The sequence below is a fragment of the Antennarius striatus genome, chromosome 13, assembly GCF_040054535.1.
Source record: "Antennarius striatus isolate MH-2024 chromosome 13, ASM4005453v1, whole genome shotgun sequence".
Classification (NCBI taxonomy): domain Eukaryota; kingdom Metazoa; phylum Chordata; class Actinopteri; order Lophiiformes; family Antennariidae; genus Antennarius; species Antennarius striatus.
Genome location: NC_090788.1, coordinates 2,026,144 through 2,040,019, shown reverse-complemented (window position 1 = coordinate 2,040,019; position 13,876 = coordinate 2,026,144). Strand labels below are relative to the sequence as shown.

Here is a 13,876-nt window from a genome sequence, read left to right as displayed (position 1 = left end):
ATCATTGGCTGCAGACGACCGTATTATGGCAGGAAGTTCCCGACTGTTTTCTCTACAGAAAGGAGGTAGAATACTCCAGGACAGGTTTGCCCATAAAATGAAAGGGAAAAGGATCAACTTAATCATTTTATACATACTGTACATACATCTTCAGGGGTTGCTGGAGCCTATCTCAACAAACTTGGAGCTTGAGGCAGGTTAACTCCGGGCTCAACGCTAGTGTACCACGGACCTTATCAGTGTTTTTTTTTTTTCTCTCTTTCCCTACTTAAAGCACTGATGTGGGAGGGATTATTAAAAGACTGCTGATCTCTGTGGACACATTCTCAGCTGCGCCAGTATGTGAGTATAAAACAAGGAAAAATATGAAAGACAATTTGAATTGGCCAAATTAAATACAGCTGAACTTTTAATCTACAGAATCATATTACATGATGTGACCTAAATATCACATATTTCATAAAAATCTTTTTTATTTTGCCTCATTTATTCATTTTATTTACTTTTTTTTCCAGAAAACCAGCCATGGCATCTTCACTGACAAGTGTGATAAGTGATCATAACAGATACCATAAGTCACACCGTATTTATTTGGAGAATTCCGATGAGTATCAAAGTATGAAGAACTTTATCAATATGCTGCCTCAAATACTGGCAAGGTAATTGTCTTGATTTATAAAGTGATGAGCTGGCGTCTTATCCAGGGTTTACTTCGCCTCTCATCCATAGTGAGCTGATATAGGCTTCAGCAGACTTGTTAACCCAAGAGGCAGGTAAGTGGCTAAAAATGAGGTGATTCCGATCTTCTTCAAGAAGAGAGATGGATGGATGTCAATATATCATTATCAGTTTATCACAAGGATCAAGCTTTTATATTGGCATGCAGTATTTACCGAAGGATGTGGATTTTCTGACTCATTGGTTTGAAGCATCAAAACACTCTTATTCTCCTTTCAGCACCGTCAATACAAAGACTCATTTAAATGTTTTTGGAGTTGGAAGTGGAAATGGTAAGAGCTCATTTTTAGTTATCTTTTATCTTTACATAATATTACATAGCAATGTCTTCATGAAATTGAGAAGTGATGGGGAGTGATGGTTTTCTTAACTGGACTGCAGGTGAGCTTGACCTCAACATACTATCTGGACTACACCTGAAGAACCCAGAGATGAAGGTTAACAATGAGGTAGTGGAACCCAACCCTGATCAGCTGCAAAAATACAAAGGTATTGCATTTACTCGTACATATTTTCTTATGTGTAACAAAATGTACAGTACGTATATCAAAATAGATGTGTTGCAGGCACATGGAGTAGACATGGAGTAGCACCCGTGTATCTCTGACAATGTTGATGTCTAAACAAAACTAAACATTGTTATACCAGTTAACCTCTTAAATTTTACTTTGTTGCACTTTTTAAGCCCTGGAGAAGAACAATAATGTTCAGAACAGTAAACAAAGTAAAAAAGAGGAGCGGCAGCAAACGAGTCGGTGCCCCACTACTAGCACAGAACCTCCTTAACTGCTGAATCCACATCTGGGAGTGATAGATTTGAAGCAAGATCAAATTTGCTGTATGGCGGTCCACCATTACGTAGAATCTCCTCACTTAAGTCCTTTTCAAAAGATGCCAAGCATTGTCTACAAGGAATGATGTGCCTTTGCTCAAGTCTACTTACTTAAGTTTCTCATGCAGAGGGGTGGAAAAGAAGCAAAACATTCTGCTACTGAAAGCAGAAGCCTCTCACGGACCTTATCCAACCGACTATTGGAGGTCTTCAGAAAAAAGTTACTTCCATCCCTCTAGAAAATGAGCGAGTGCACCATAGTCCAGCGACAAAGCCAATGCCAGATGACAAACTACGTAACATTTTACTACATCTGTATAACTTCCAGATTAAGGAGCTTCTGATCTGCAAAACAGGGAAGTAAACCAGCAAAAGTTACAGCATTTATGCCATAGACGAGTACAGTTGTACATGTACATGTACATGTCCTGATCCAAAGATTGAAATATCAAAACGTCATGGTTGAACTAGACAAGAGGGGACTAAACCAGATCTTCTCTACCCTGCAAGACTACATGTTACTCTACCCTGTTGTGAAAAGAAATAGCTGCAGTCAGTTGCCATTGCAAAACAATTCATAGATGAGCACATGGCTGACAAAGCCAATGATGTGGAGGTAGAAACCGAAACTGATCTTTCATAGCACTCGGAGAATTGTCTCATATACCAAGTAACCTCTTGTTGATCTGAGCTTTTTAAAACGTGAAGTACATCTCATTTTAGATGGCGATAAAGCCTCACAACACTGCTGGGTTAACTTTGCCTTACTCTTATGTTTGCTTAACCGTTGTACATTTTGCACCTAACTCATGCTGTATTTTTTTTCTTGCAATACTGTTTCCAGTGAAAGTTGTATTTTTAAATTGGCATGTTCCCCTTCATGTTTTGAACATTGTTCTAAGCATGATGTCACACTTCCAATACACTTTAACAAGAGAGTAGAAAAGATAAAGGTTTAGAGATCTTTGTGTTTAGAGTTTTAATTAACCAAGCAGAGTACAAAAACCAGACAGTCTGTCCAAAAAAGGAAGGGGAGGTAAGGGCTGAGCAGTAAATATAGGCGGTGGACACTGATTGAGAGATTGGTTGCAGGTGGCTGAGGAACACAGGTAAAGGATATGAGCTTGATGAAGTGCAGTCTTTGTAGACAGGTAGGCAGTCAGGTAATTCAACAAGCAGAAGACTTTGTCAAAAACATGCTTGGTCAAAAACTGGGATAAAAACTTCCATATCTCAAAAGAGCTATTCTTACTCATGTGGCAGTCAGGTAAAAAACAGTACAAAATATGATAATCAGACCAAGTCAACTCAAAAGGCAGGGTTAAAATACTTAACTTATCAACGTAAAATTAAAGAGGTGAACAGAGAAAATGGAGGCAAAAGAACAAAGACAGGAAGTTGTCCCAAAAAGGAAATGGGCGTGACTCTGGGCACATGACAAACACATGGCAACTAAAACCAACCAAATTCAGAATTACCGCACTCCAGCAGGAGTGAACATAATCATGAACTGGTTCAACGTAATGAGTAGTAACGCAAATGTAATTTTTTTGAATGTCAAGGGTTTAAACCACCAGATTCAAAGTAGTGAGGTTTTTGGTACACCTATGCCAACTAAAAGCTGGAATTGCATTCCTTTAATAGAGCCACTTATTGGACATTGAATTATTTCGCATACCTCTGGAGTAGTCCTCCAGTTTTAAAAAAAGAATGGATGCAATGCAGTTGGAAAGCTGTTAAATTCTTGTGTTCTCATCAAATGCATATAATCAATAAATAAAAATATCTATGACCCTGTAATGACATGGTAACTTGTCCAAATGTACTCCAACTCTCATCCTGAGCCAGCTAGATGAGAGTTGCCCTAGCATAACCTATGACCCATATTTCAGACAAGCAGCTGAACATGAGACCATTAAAATTCAGACTACCTTTTGTGATTCACAATCACAGCTCTACTATCAAACATTTGCACATTATTATTAATATACATCCTATTACCGTTTTGTGTCTGTTGTAGATTTGATGTCTCAGACTCCAGGTTTAGATTTCATCAAATTTACCTGGAGCAACATCACTGCTGAAGAGTTTGAGGGGCAGTGGAAAGAAAAAAAGATGACTAAGAAGGCTGATTTAATTTTCATGTTCCATGTGAGTGTTGCTATCATAAGCACAGGCTATATTCTGTTAGTACATCTCCCTGGCAAAACGTTATCAGCTTATGATCTGTGGTCAAAACACCAGATGCTGTATTATGTGAAGGATCCTGAAGCCACCATCAGTTTCTTCCACAGTCTCCTCAACAAAAATGGGAAGCTTATTATCAGTCAAGTGCCTGGTAAGTAAATGCATCGTTTTCTTTTAGGTAAGTGTACATACAGATATACACACATGGGCACAAAACTTTAGGCTATTTCAGTTTCCACCAGGAAAGGGTCATCAGCATATAGTACTGTTCCAGGTCACTCTAACTTTCAGTTGGTGATGATTTGATTGACTGGATGATATCGTTCATGTTGAACTTTGGTTTTGTTACAGATGCCAGTGGTTGGGAAAAACTACGGACTATGCACGGCAAACAGTTTGGTTACACAGAAAATCTATGTCTGACCACCGCAGGCATCAAAAAGTTGCTGGACTCCAAAGGACTGATCTACAAGAGTTATGTGGTGCCATCTGACTTGGATATCACAGAGTGTTTCTTGGAGGGGAATGAAAGGGGAGAGTTACTGCTTGATTTTCTCACTCATGTGCGTCACTTCAGTCAGTCTGTCTCACCTCAGCTTAAAGCTAAGGTGATGGAGTCACTACGTCATGTCTGTAGCAAAGAGTCCAAAGGTAAAGTGATATTTAACTCTGACACTGAAGTTATAATTGTAGAGTCACTCATTTAAAGACATGCTAAGAAACCCTGTGACCACCGCCTAATCAAAGATCAATGGGGTGCAAGAACAGTAAGTGTTTTTGTTAACTGACTAATTAAACTACAATATCATTTTGATCCATCAACAAAAGTTGGATAAATCTTTGCTGAACTACAGATATCTGCAATGTTATAGCAGCAGATTACTCTTAAAGCTCCTAAATGCACATGCACTAGAGATGCACATGTCTGCAAATCTGTCATTCATGTAAAGACCCTGTGACCACCTCCTAATCAAAGATCAAGGGAAATCTCCTTGACAGTTGAAAGCAAGTAGTTTAATATTTAGTAACTTGACATTTTAGGACTTTAAGAGAGTGTGTTTTTGTTAACTAATTAATCTATAATATCATTTTGACCCATCAACAAAAGTTGGATAAATCTTTGCTGAACTACAGATATCTGCAATGATATAACAGCAGATTACTCTGAAATATAGCTTCTAAATAAGAGATTCACATGTCTGTAATTCTGTTCTGAACACTGTAATATTAAATATCATGATGAGTAATCTTGCTTGTTCCATCTGATGTTGCTTGCTGTTTCTTGTGTTGTGGTTGCACAATTTACCATGTTAGAACATGTTAATCTCAAAGACGACTTCATTTAGAATCAGCTATTTATCACAAGTCAATTTACTGTCAATGCATTTGCCCATTAAGACCCAAGGACAGGATTTGGTTCGTCATCAACACCATAGTACATCATCAAACAATATGGCTGAAACAACACCAAATTGCAATATCATTGATTCTGAAAAAATTCAGGTCCTGTTGCAACCTACTGTATCTTCACACAATTAGCTAAGATCAGAACCAACCTGGCAAACACCAGGATAAACAAATTAGTCAATCAACTTCTTCAACATTAAGGTCGAGGAAATGTCAATCCCTTTAGACACAATGTCTAAAAAAAATTCGATGCAACACTAACAGGTAGACAGGCAGGCAGACAGACAAACAGTCCCCCATTTAAAACGTTCTGGGTTCTGTCGGCTAAGTAATTTGTGATCCAGCTCACAAGGTGGGGATCCACTGTCCTGGCAAACAGCTACTCATCCAGTTACTGGAGTAGAATGGTGACACTGGAGGTACTGTAGCTCCTAACCTTAAGGTAAGACTACAACTTTTACCCTACAATTAGAAAAATACATTTCGGCAGGGAAAAGCCATCAAACTATGGCAAATCATAAAAATAATTAACACATCAAATAAGAAAAAATCAAATTGTTTAAAACATTGAAAAAGGTGAGAAATCATACCCATAATTAATTTAGGACCTGCACATAGAATGAATGATATGGCTGATCAGACCCAAGTTCCAAGAACTGGATTGAAACAAACCACCATCCTGGTTTTCATGTAAATTGTGAATAGTTTTTTATTCCTTATTGCTTCTCTTCCACCTTTTAATGCACCAACACCATGTCAAATTCCTCGTGTGGTAAACTTTAAAATCATCAAAAGCCCCCCCCCCCCGGTTCTCTGACTTATCCCTCCCTTCTTAATGCCACTTAAAAAAAGGCCAAGTTTTGCTATTGAAATGGAAAATGACCCAGTCCCAGTTGCTCATAGCTTTTAGACCAAAGTGTTTAATTTTGATTTTTGTTTTTAGATTAGTCTGATTTTATTCCCATATTAACTGTCTGGAAATTTACTTAGACTGGGAGTATGTGATACTGAAACATATAGCATAATCTAATAAGATGAAAAGATCAATGTTGCTGTTTCATAAGTATTGATAACAAGATATCCTCTGTTGTCTGTGTTGATACAGACCTTAAACACATCAAGGTGTGTGTTTAAGGTCCTTTCTCATTGGTTGGATCTACTTGTGGATTGGGTTCTGCTGCCTGTCCTTTTAAATAAAGCTTGATACCAGACTGCTGATCTCTGTGGATGTGGATCTGCACCAACATCAAGTAAAAAAAATTTCAAATCAATCCAAGTCGTGAAACAACATGAACATGAGGAGTCTTGACAGAAATGCAGTGTCTTGTAGTTTTTAGACTTTCAGACTGAACGGTTGCAGCCTGAGGATTAAAATAAACTGTGACCCTTCATTCAACTCATCAAATGATTCAGTAAAACAGACGTGTCTGATATCACATTGTTGACTGTAATATCTAGAATTAAAACAATTTCAATGTTTCAAGTATCTGGTTGATTATTTTGATATTTAAATTGATTTCAGGTAGAGAGGGGGAGGGAGAGAGAGAGAGAGAGAGAAAGAGAGAGAGAGAGAGAGAGAGATTTATGTGGGAGGGTTTATTGTAAGACTGCATATCTCTATGGATGCACATGGACCAACATGTAAGTACTGTACAACTTTTCTTCAAATCAATCCCCTCTGAAACAGCCTGAAACGTGACAGAGATGTAATGTCTTTTAGTTCTTGGACTGTTAACAGATGCAGCACCAGGATTAAAAATAAAATTGTTTCCACTGACTGAATTAGTCGGTAAAACAGACATGGCTGATATCACTTTCTATATTCAGAACTAACACGTTTTCAGTGTTTCAATTACTATTCTTTTATTATTCATGAAACAATATGTGCATGAGGAGTCTTTAGCTGTAAAATGTTTGACTGTTGACTGTTCATTAATATCTGAGATACCTGGATGCTGTAAAAAAGAAGCATCCAAGTAATGAAAAGGTAAATGACTGCTGGGAGAGCAACGCTGACTTAACAACTCAGAGGTTAATGAACCCACTGTTACGTCACTGGCATATCTCACTTGGATGGCTGTCAAATTAGAGACATTCAAGTCAAGCAGAAATTCTCATGTTTGCTTTCATGAACAAATGTAAAATGACCTTATTTACCTGTGCATAATGAATTATACATAAGTTATACAAACAGTGGTTTTGTATTAATACAAATGCAAGCTATACATTTTCACTTAGTAAAACAGAATGAGATCTGGTCACAGCTTCTCCTGTATCCATCCACCAACAATGCTAAAGACGGAGATCCGGTCTCAGCTGATGTTGTATCCATACGGCAACGAGGAGTTGTGTCTCAAAGCCGGCTTGTATCTCATATTTTGGCTTGTATGTCAAACAAAAATGTGGACAGAGAGATGGCTCTTATCTCATGGTATATAGTTATCATTCATCCTCTACCGCTTCATCTGCTGTGGCGGGTCATGCCCCAGCTGGCTTGGGGCGTAAGGCGGGGGAAACTCCGGGCGCGACCCCAGTGCACTGCGGACAACATATATTTATTTTATGTTATTTATTTATGCAATCTTATATTTGTGTTTTTATAGATAATGGAATCACCATTGACAAAATTGATCACTGATAGCAACAGGTACCTAAAATGCTATCATCATTATCTGAAGCACTCCACTGACCAACAGACGATGCAGGAGTTCACCAACAATCTGCTTCCGGATATAATGACTAAGTAATCCTCCATTTCCATTTATTTATCAGTCATTTATACTTTAATAGCCAGAAAAACACCATCTATCCTCAAACCTTCAAAGTAGGTAAGGAAAATCTCTACAAAAAGAGGAGAAACCTCTTGGAGAACCCCAGTTTATTGATCCCCCTTCGAAAATGGATAAATGTCCAATAGATGTTAGAGGTACAGACCATAAAAAATGTGTTTGTGTTTTGTAGTTTCATGGAAAATGATATTTTTTCCACTTTCAAATGGATCCAGTAGAACATTTAATACATTCCCTTTTACCCAAAACTTCTGCCATATAATGTAATCATTGTTTCTCATGATCTGGACTTGGATTATGGGCGTTTCAACACAAAGTCCACACAGTGAACTTCATAACCTCTTTAGTTCTGAAAGCTACAGTATGTGCATTGTCAAGAAATGAAAAAGTATTCTTGCACCACCATGGCTGTGTCATATTTCTGTATTCCCAGAGCACAGACTTCAGAGTTACAGGCAAACTATGTGTCAGTGTCAGAACATATCACAGCATCAATTCAAACTTCTACTATGTAGAGGTTTCAGCCACTATCAGAGTACCTTACATACCAAAGTTTAAGATAGACTTGTCAGAATGGAGTCCAAAAACATGACATTTAGCAAGTTAGGTTATTCATTTCCAGCCATGACTTTTATGGAGGTTCAACACATCTTTCTGTTTTTTTTCTCCTCAGGACTGTGAATGGAAAGTCAAATCTGAATGTCATTGGAGTTGGAAGTGGATCTGGTAAGAATAAAGACTCTATAGAACACATTTATAGATGATTATATTTATAATCCTCTGCCAAACCTTAATATCTAATAGGATTGTCTTAGTGTGCTGCTTTCCTTTTTGGGTTGGTTGTTGTGCATCACTGCTGGTCAAACCGGTCTTTCAAGTTATTTCAAGACAGTGTGCTTTAAACTGTTTTTTGTTGTTGTTATTATTGGGTTTTTTTGCTGGTAGGTGAGCTTGACCTCCAGATGTTCTCTGCACTCCATCGCAAGTACCCAAAGATGACTGTAGATAATGAGGTGATAGAACCAAACCCCCAACAGCTACGTTGCTATAGAGGTAATTGCTCTAAAGACAAACACATCTTATAGAACACAAAAAACAGGAAAATCACTCATTTGGATAACAGTTCTAACCAGGAAGCAGACAGAGGACAAACTGACAATAACGATAGCAATCAGACTAATTAGTCCACAATAAGTCTGCTAGTTTTGTCCACAAAGACTTGGCTTAGGGAACAGAGGGTAGCTAATTCAAGATCATCTTTTGCCAAAGTATGGAATATTAGATTAGATTAGATGAGATTAAAATAAATTAGATAGACCTTTATTAGTCCCACAGTGGGGAAATTCGCATGATTGAGGCAGCAGAGGAGGGGGGTTCATACATACAGTACATAATACTGTGGAAAAAAAATCAGTGGCGGGCCGTGCATTACACACCTAGGCCTTCATTGATGTTCTCCTTAATCAAACGTGAATACACTCCGTTAGCTAGAACAGGTTAGCTAATTCAGATTAACTAGAACAGGTTACCTAGAACATGTTAGCTAGAACAGGTTAGCTAGGACAGGTTAGCTAATTCAGGTTAGCTAGAACAGGTTAGCTAGAACATGTTAGCTAGATATGATATACATATTAACAATTTACAACTTACAATCACTAATTCACATTGCCAACGACAAACTGCAAACTACAGGCTACAAGCTACAAACTACATTGGCCAACCGGATTGTGTGCGTGATTGTCTATTTGTGGCCAGCTGGGATGACTGGTGATTGTACAGTTTGATGGCCGTAGCCAGGAAGGTCCTGCGATAGCATTCCTTTACGCATTTTAGGTGAAGCAACCTATCTCTGAAGGAGCTCTCCATTGATGTTAAAGTGCCCTACAGGGGGTGGGAGCTGTTTTTCATCATTGATGACAGGTTTACTCCTCTCTCCCACCACCTCCACTGAGTCCAAGGGGTATCCTAGGATAGAACCCTATGACTAATATGAACTGGGAGCTGGAGAGGTGCCATTGCACATCCTAAGCATTGCTGGGAGGCCATATAAAGAACCCCCCCAGCTGCTCCTAGGGTGCTGTTACTTTGCTTCCATGACGCAGCCAGTTCTTGGCTTACATGTTTACAGGATCTTGTGTTTGAAATAAATTGAATATGAATGTACGAATATACACAAAATAAAAATTAAAGAATTTTATTGTAAATCTGTACTGTTGTACAAGCAGATTTTATCATCTGACAAAAAAAAATATTGCAAAAATACATTACTTTTCCATCACTCTGTTTTGCATCTGTTGATGCAGATTTGGTGTCCCAGACTCCAGGCTTGGATTATATCAGATTTAACTGGAACAAGACGACCGCTGAAGAGTTTGAGGAGCAGTGGAAAGAGAAAAAGAGGACTGAGAAGGCTGACTTGATTCACATGTTCCAGGTTTCAATTTGCAATTTTTTTATACTAGTCCCATTAGTTAATTCAATCAATCCCACTTTGATGTCAACCACATAAATACTGCTCCACTGTTTGTGCCTAAATCAACAGGTGCTTTATTATGTGAAGGATCCAGGAGCCACCATCAGCTTCTTCCAGAGTCTCCTGAACAAGAATGGACAACTTCTGATCACTTTAAGTTCTGGTAAATGAATAAAATTCTTTCCAATACGCTTTTCTTTATTCCTTTAGATTAGTTTTTTGTCAGACTTGTTAATATTACAGACCTCATACCACCTGATGGTGGTATGAGGTCAACAAAAACAGCCAAAAAAAAAGAGGGCTGATGGGTAGAAGGATTAGGCTTGTGAATTAGCGATATCGGCATTCATTTTAGTGAAATTCTCATTAATGTAGATATTTTTCCTTTCAGTTTTAAGCCTTGTTTCAGAAGAGCAATCTTTAAAATGCATGTGTTATGAAGTTACATTCATACATTTCACATCTTTAGTGGCTAGGTTGGCTGATGTGAACTTTCTACATATTTTTCATTTCTAAAAATAATGTGTTCTAGTGTTTGATTATGACAATTTATAGTAGTTTAGTGGTTGAGGGAATTTAGTGAGAGCTGTTCATATTTCCTTAGACATATTTTGCACAGCAGTTTGATTTAAAACATGTTGTAACTAGTTTTTGATGGCATTCCAACTGACAGTTGACTCAGTGTATTGATTTATTTTCATCTCTTCCAGGAAACGTTGGTGTGGTAAAGATGCGAAATGCCTACAAAAATCAGTTCGGCACAACTGAAGTAAATCGGTCAACAGGCGACATCAGACGTTTCCTGGACTCCAAGGGAGTGACCTACCGGAGCTACGATCTGCCAACTCAAATTGACATCACAAAGTGTTTTATTGAGGGAAATGAGGAAGGAGAGATGATGATTGATTTTTTGACTCAGGTGCTGGATTTTAGTAAGACAGCCTCACCTGAGCTAAAAGCTGGAGTCATGGAGTTTCTTCGCTGCCCAGAATTTAGTGTGGAGTCTAACGGCAAAGTTTTAATGAATGCTAACTATGAACTGATCGTCTTAGAGCAGCTCACTTGAAACAGATAACAAATATTGTATCTACTTCCTGTATCTTATTTAGAATCTGTATGGGCAATACACAGTCACCGCACCAAACTCAGACAATTGGATTTTAGCCTTTCATAGCACAGTTCTGCACAGTTTGCAGAAGCAGAAACTGGTTTTCTGGGTGGAATAGGAAGAAAGTTAGTGGCTTCAACCTCTAAAAGCATGTTAAAGACAGCAGTTTATTTAATTTGCAATGACATTGTACGACAATGTCTTGCTATTGTAATATCATCATATTAAGCAAAATGCTGACAATCCCATTATTCATGCAGTCATCATCATGTTAAATGTCGAATAAATATGATCTGTAATGATATTCTTCATGATACTCCTCATCATTCATTCCTCTACCACTTCGTGCAGTTCACGGTGGTTGCTGGAGCCTATTCCAGCTAACCTGCAGGCGAGAGGCAGGGGGGCACTCCGAGCACGACACCAGTGCACTGTGGAGCCACATGAAAGACAACCAGTCATGCACACACTCACCCCTACGAGCAATTTGAAACGACCAATTCACATAAGGTGCATGTTTTTGGAAGTAGGTGGAAGCCGGAGAATCCAAACAGAACCAACGCGGACATCGGGAGAGCATACAACTCCTCAGGGACTGGGACTCGAACCCAGGAAAAAAACAGAACAAAAAGAAACCTTTGATTTGCAGGTATGGAAGAAGATCTTTCCACTCAGGTGTTCACCATGGAAAGAGTGGTCACTTTAAAATAGTTCACATTTTCCAGGTAACATGATTTTGCATTCATGTACCCATCAACAGAGCATGAAGAATGGGCTGTCACCTTATGACCTGTGTGAGAGATGGAGATCTGACCCTCCAGTTGAAAGGCCATCATGCAACTAATACTCTACAAGAGTACCCTCTGTTGGAGACAATAAATTAAACCAAATTCATAAATAAGGTTTATGAATTTAGGTTTGTGAATAGGTGTTCATCGTATTAAGAAGTTTAAATTGGTAAAAGTAGACGTCCAGGTGCAACAACCGCAAAACCAGAACTCTATCTGATCCATGGTCTTTCTCCCAATCTGTCACCAACATGACATGCACAAAACATCTGTACGTTGTGTGTGATTTCACCTTTTACAGTGAATGAGCCTGTTCACTTGGAAACTCTGGATTAAGGTAGTGGAGTCAGGGATGGAAACATCAGCTATCCTTCTCAACTCTGCTTTGACATGGCTGTGGGGTTTATGTCTTGTCTACTAATTAAAGTTCTCCAGGGCTGAATGGTGGGGTGGCTTGGTAGTATTTGTTGTGATTTATCAAAACACCAGGGAAAGTTGCTATGAAGCAGAAGTCATGGGGGTTGCATTGCAAGGAAGACATAATCAATTGTTCAAAAAATGTAAAAATGAAGGGTACATTTAAATGAGACTGGCTCTCAATGAAGGAATTATCCAAGTAGAAAATGTTTACTGATGTATAGAAGTCTAATTGAAAAATGAGGAACCAATGGAAACTAAAATCATTAACCCACTGAATCCTTTGAGTCATCTGCTTCCATAGGTGCTCAAGTACTTTCAGGTCAATGGGACATAAGGACCTTCGACTTCTGTCTGATTTTGACTGGCTTCAGACTCATTGTAATAAATTTAAATGGAACAATATTACTGCTGAAAAGTTTGAGAACTAGTGGAGAGAGAACAGTCCCTTTAAAATTATCCTCCTCTCTGAAATCAGGGTGAAGACACCTGCAGTTGTCCATCAAGAACCACCCATCTCATCAGACAGAACAAAACAATTTTTTATGTGGTCAGTTAAAAACTGAGCCTTTAAGTCTGAGTTAAGTTCTAACTAAAACTTCAAAGTTTTGGCGGCATTTTATGAAAGGGTTATCACTATTAGTTAGTTTTTGAGAGACGTGATATAAATGTTGGGTATAGAATTCTTTGCTTACATGACATCAATCTGCAGTATCCTGTCCCTAACTAAGTTGGTATTAACAAGAAGTTGGCTGAGAGGGACTTGATATAACTCAGCTGACTTTTGATAAAGAGTAAGTAGCTGGTGAAGACGAATACGTGATGGTTATTCATCGTATAATACAGAAAATATACACAACTGCTATAAGTACATTACATTGTCACAGGCATGATAAAGGTCCAGGATTCAGGTTTGGGGAGTCAGCTTTGGATGATAGAGGTAAGATCAGCAATATTCTCCCTTGCAATAAAATGTCAAATGTATGACCTTTCCCCTTCTGTGGATACTTTTTGGAGTTACTTACGCTTCAATTATGATACATATTTCAAGACTTTTTCAACATAAGTTTGTCTACAAAAAAATCCACCTGTCTATTCATTTGCTGTCTTTGTATTTTCTAAATATCTGAGCTTCAG

The 13,876-nt window shown here is 38.3% G+C and overlaps 2 protein-coding genes across 4 annotated transcripts; both read left to right on the top strand.

The window, feature by feature from the left end:
• Nucleotides 1–80: 80 nt before the first annotated feature.
• Nucleotides 81–4,997, top strand: LOC137606486 (histamine N-methyltransferase-like). Of its 2 annotated transcripts, XM_068331743.1 has the most exons (7): nucleotides 81–342; nucleotides 516–659; nucleotides 958–1,010; nucleotides 1,120–1,227; nucleotides 3,591–3,721; nucleotides 3,815–3,908; nucleotides 4,109–4,997. In XM_068331743.1, exons 2-7 carry the CDS (start codon nucleotides 526–528, stop codon nucleotides 4,462–4,464), a joined length of 876 nt encoding a protein of 291 aa, XP_068187844.1. In that variant the 5' UTR covers nucleotides 81–342; nucleotides 516–525; the 3' UTR covers nucleotides 4,465–4,997. The 2 variants fall into 2 exon arrangements, with proteins under 2 accessions (XP_068187844.1, XP_068187843.1); XM_068331742.1 differs by lacking the exons at nucleotides 81–342; nucleotides 516–659 and having other exon boundaries at nucleotides 739–1,010.
• Nucleotides 4,998–6,784: 1,787 nt separating this feature from the next.
• Nucleotides 6,785–12,888, top strand: LOC137606473 (histamine N-methyltransferase-like). Of its 2 annotated transcripts, XM_068331727.1 has the most exons (8): nucleotides 6,785–6,805; nucleotides 7,768–7,907; nucleotides 8,627–8,679; nucleotides 8,899–9,006; nucleotides 10,257–10,387; nucleotides 10,496–10,589; nucleotides 11,137–12,183; nucleotides 12,295–12,885. In XM_068331727.1, the coding sequence occupies exons 1-7, from the start codon at nucleotides 6,788–6,790 to the stop codon at nucleotides 11,490–11,492; spliced, it is 900 nt and encodes a 299-aa protein (XP_068187828.1). In that variant the 5' UTR covers nucleotides 6,785–6,787; the 3' UTR covers nucleotides 11,493–12,183; nucleotides 12,295–12,885. The 2 variants fall into 2 exon arrangements, with proteins under 2 accessions (XP_068187828.1, XP_068187829.1); XM_068331728.1 differs by lacking the exon at nucleotides 8,899–9,006 and having other exon boundaries at nucleotides 12,295–12,888.
• Nucleotides 12,889–13,876: the final 988 nt, after the last annotated feature.

Bases quoted from the DNA above. Each gene is read 5' to 3' on its own strand.
- LOC137606486 (XM_068331742.1), top strand. From the start codon at position 821: ATGGATGGATGTCAATATATCATTATCAGTTTATCACAAGGATCAAGC. The intron at 1,011-1,119 runs GTAAGAGCTCAT...ACTGGACTGCAG, and splicing joins TGGAGTTGGAAGTGGAAATG to GTGAGCTTGACCTCAACATA. The intron at 3,909-4,108 runs GTAAGTAAATGC...GTTTTGTTACAG, and splicing joins TATTATCAGTCAAGTGCCTG to ATGCCAGTGGTTGGGAAAAA.
- LOC137606473 (XM_068331727.1), top strand. The intron at 7,908-8,626 runs GTAATCCTCCAT...TTTTCTCCTCAG, and splicing joins CTTCCGGATATAATGACTAA to GACTGTGAATGGAAAGTCAA. The intron at 9,007-10,256 runs GTAATTGCTCTA...CTGTTGATGCAG, and splicing joins ACAGCTACGTTGCTATAGAG to ATTTGGTGTCCCAGACTCCA.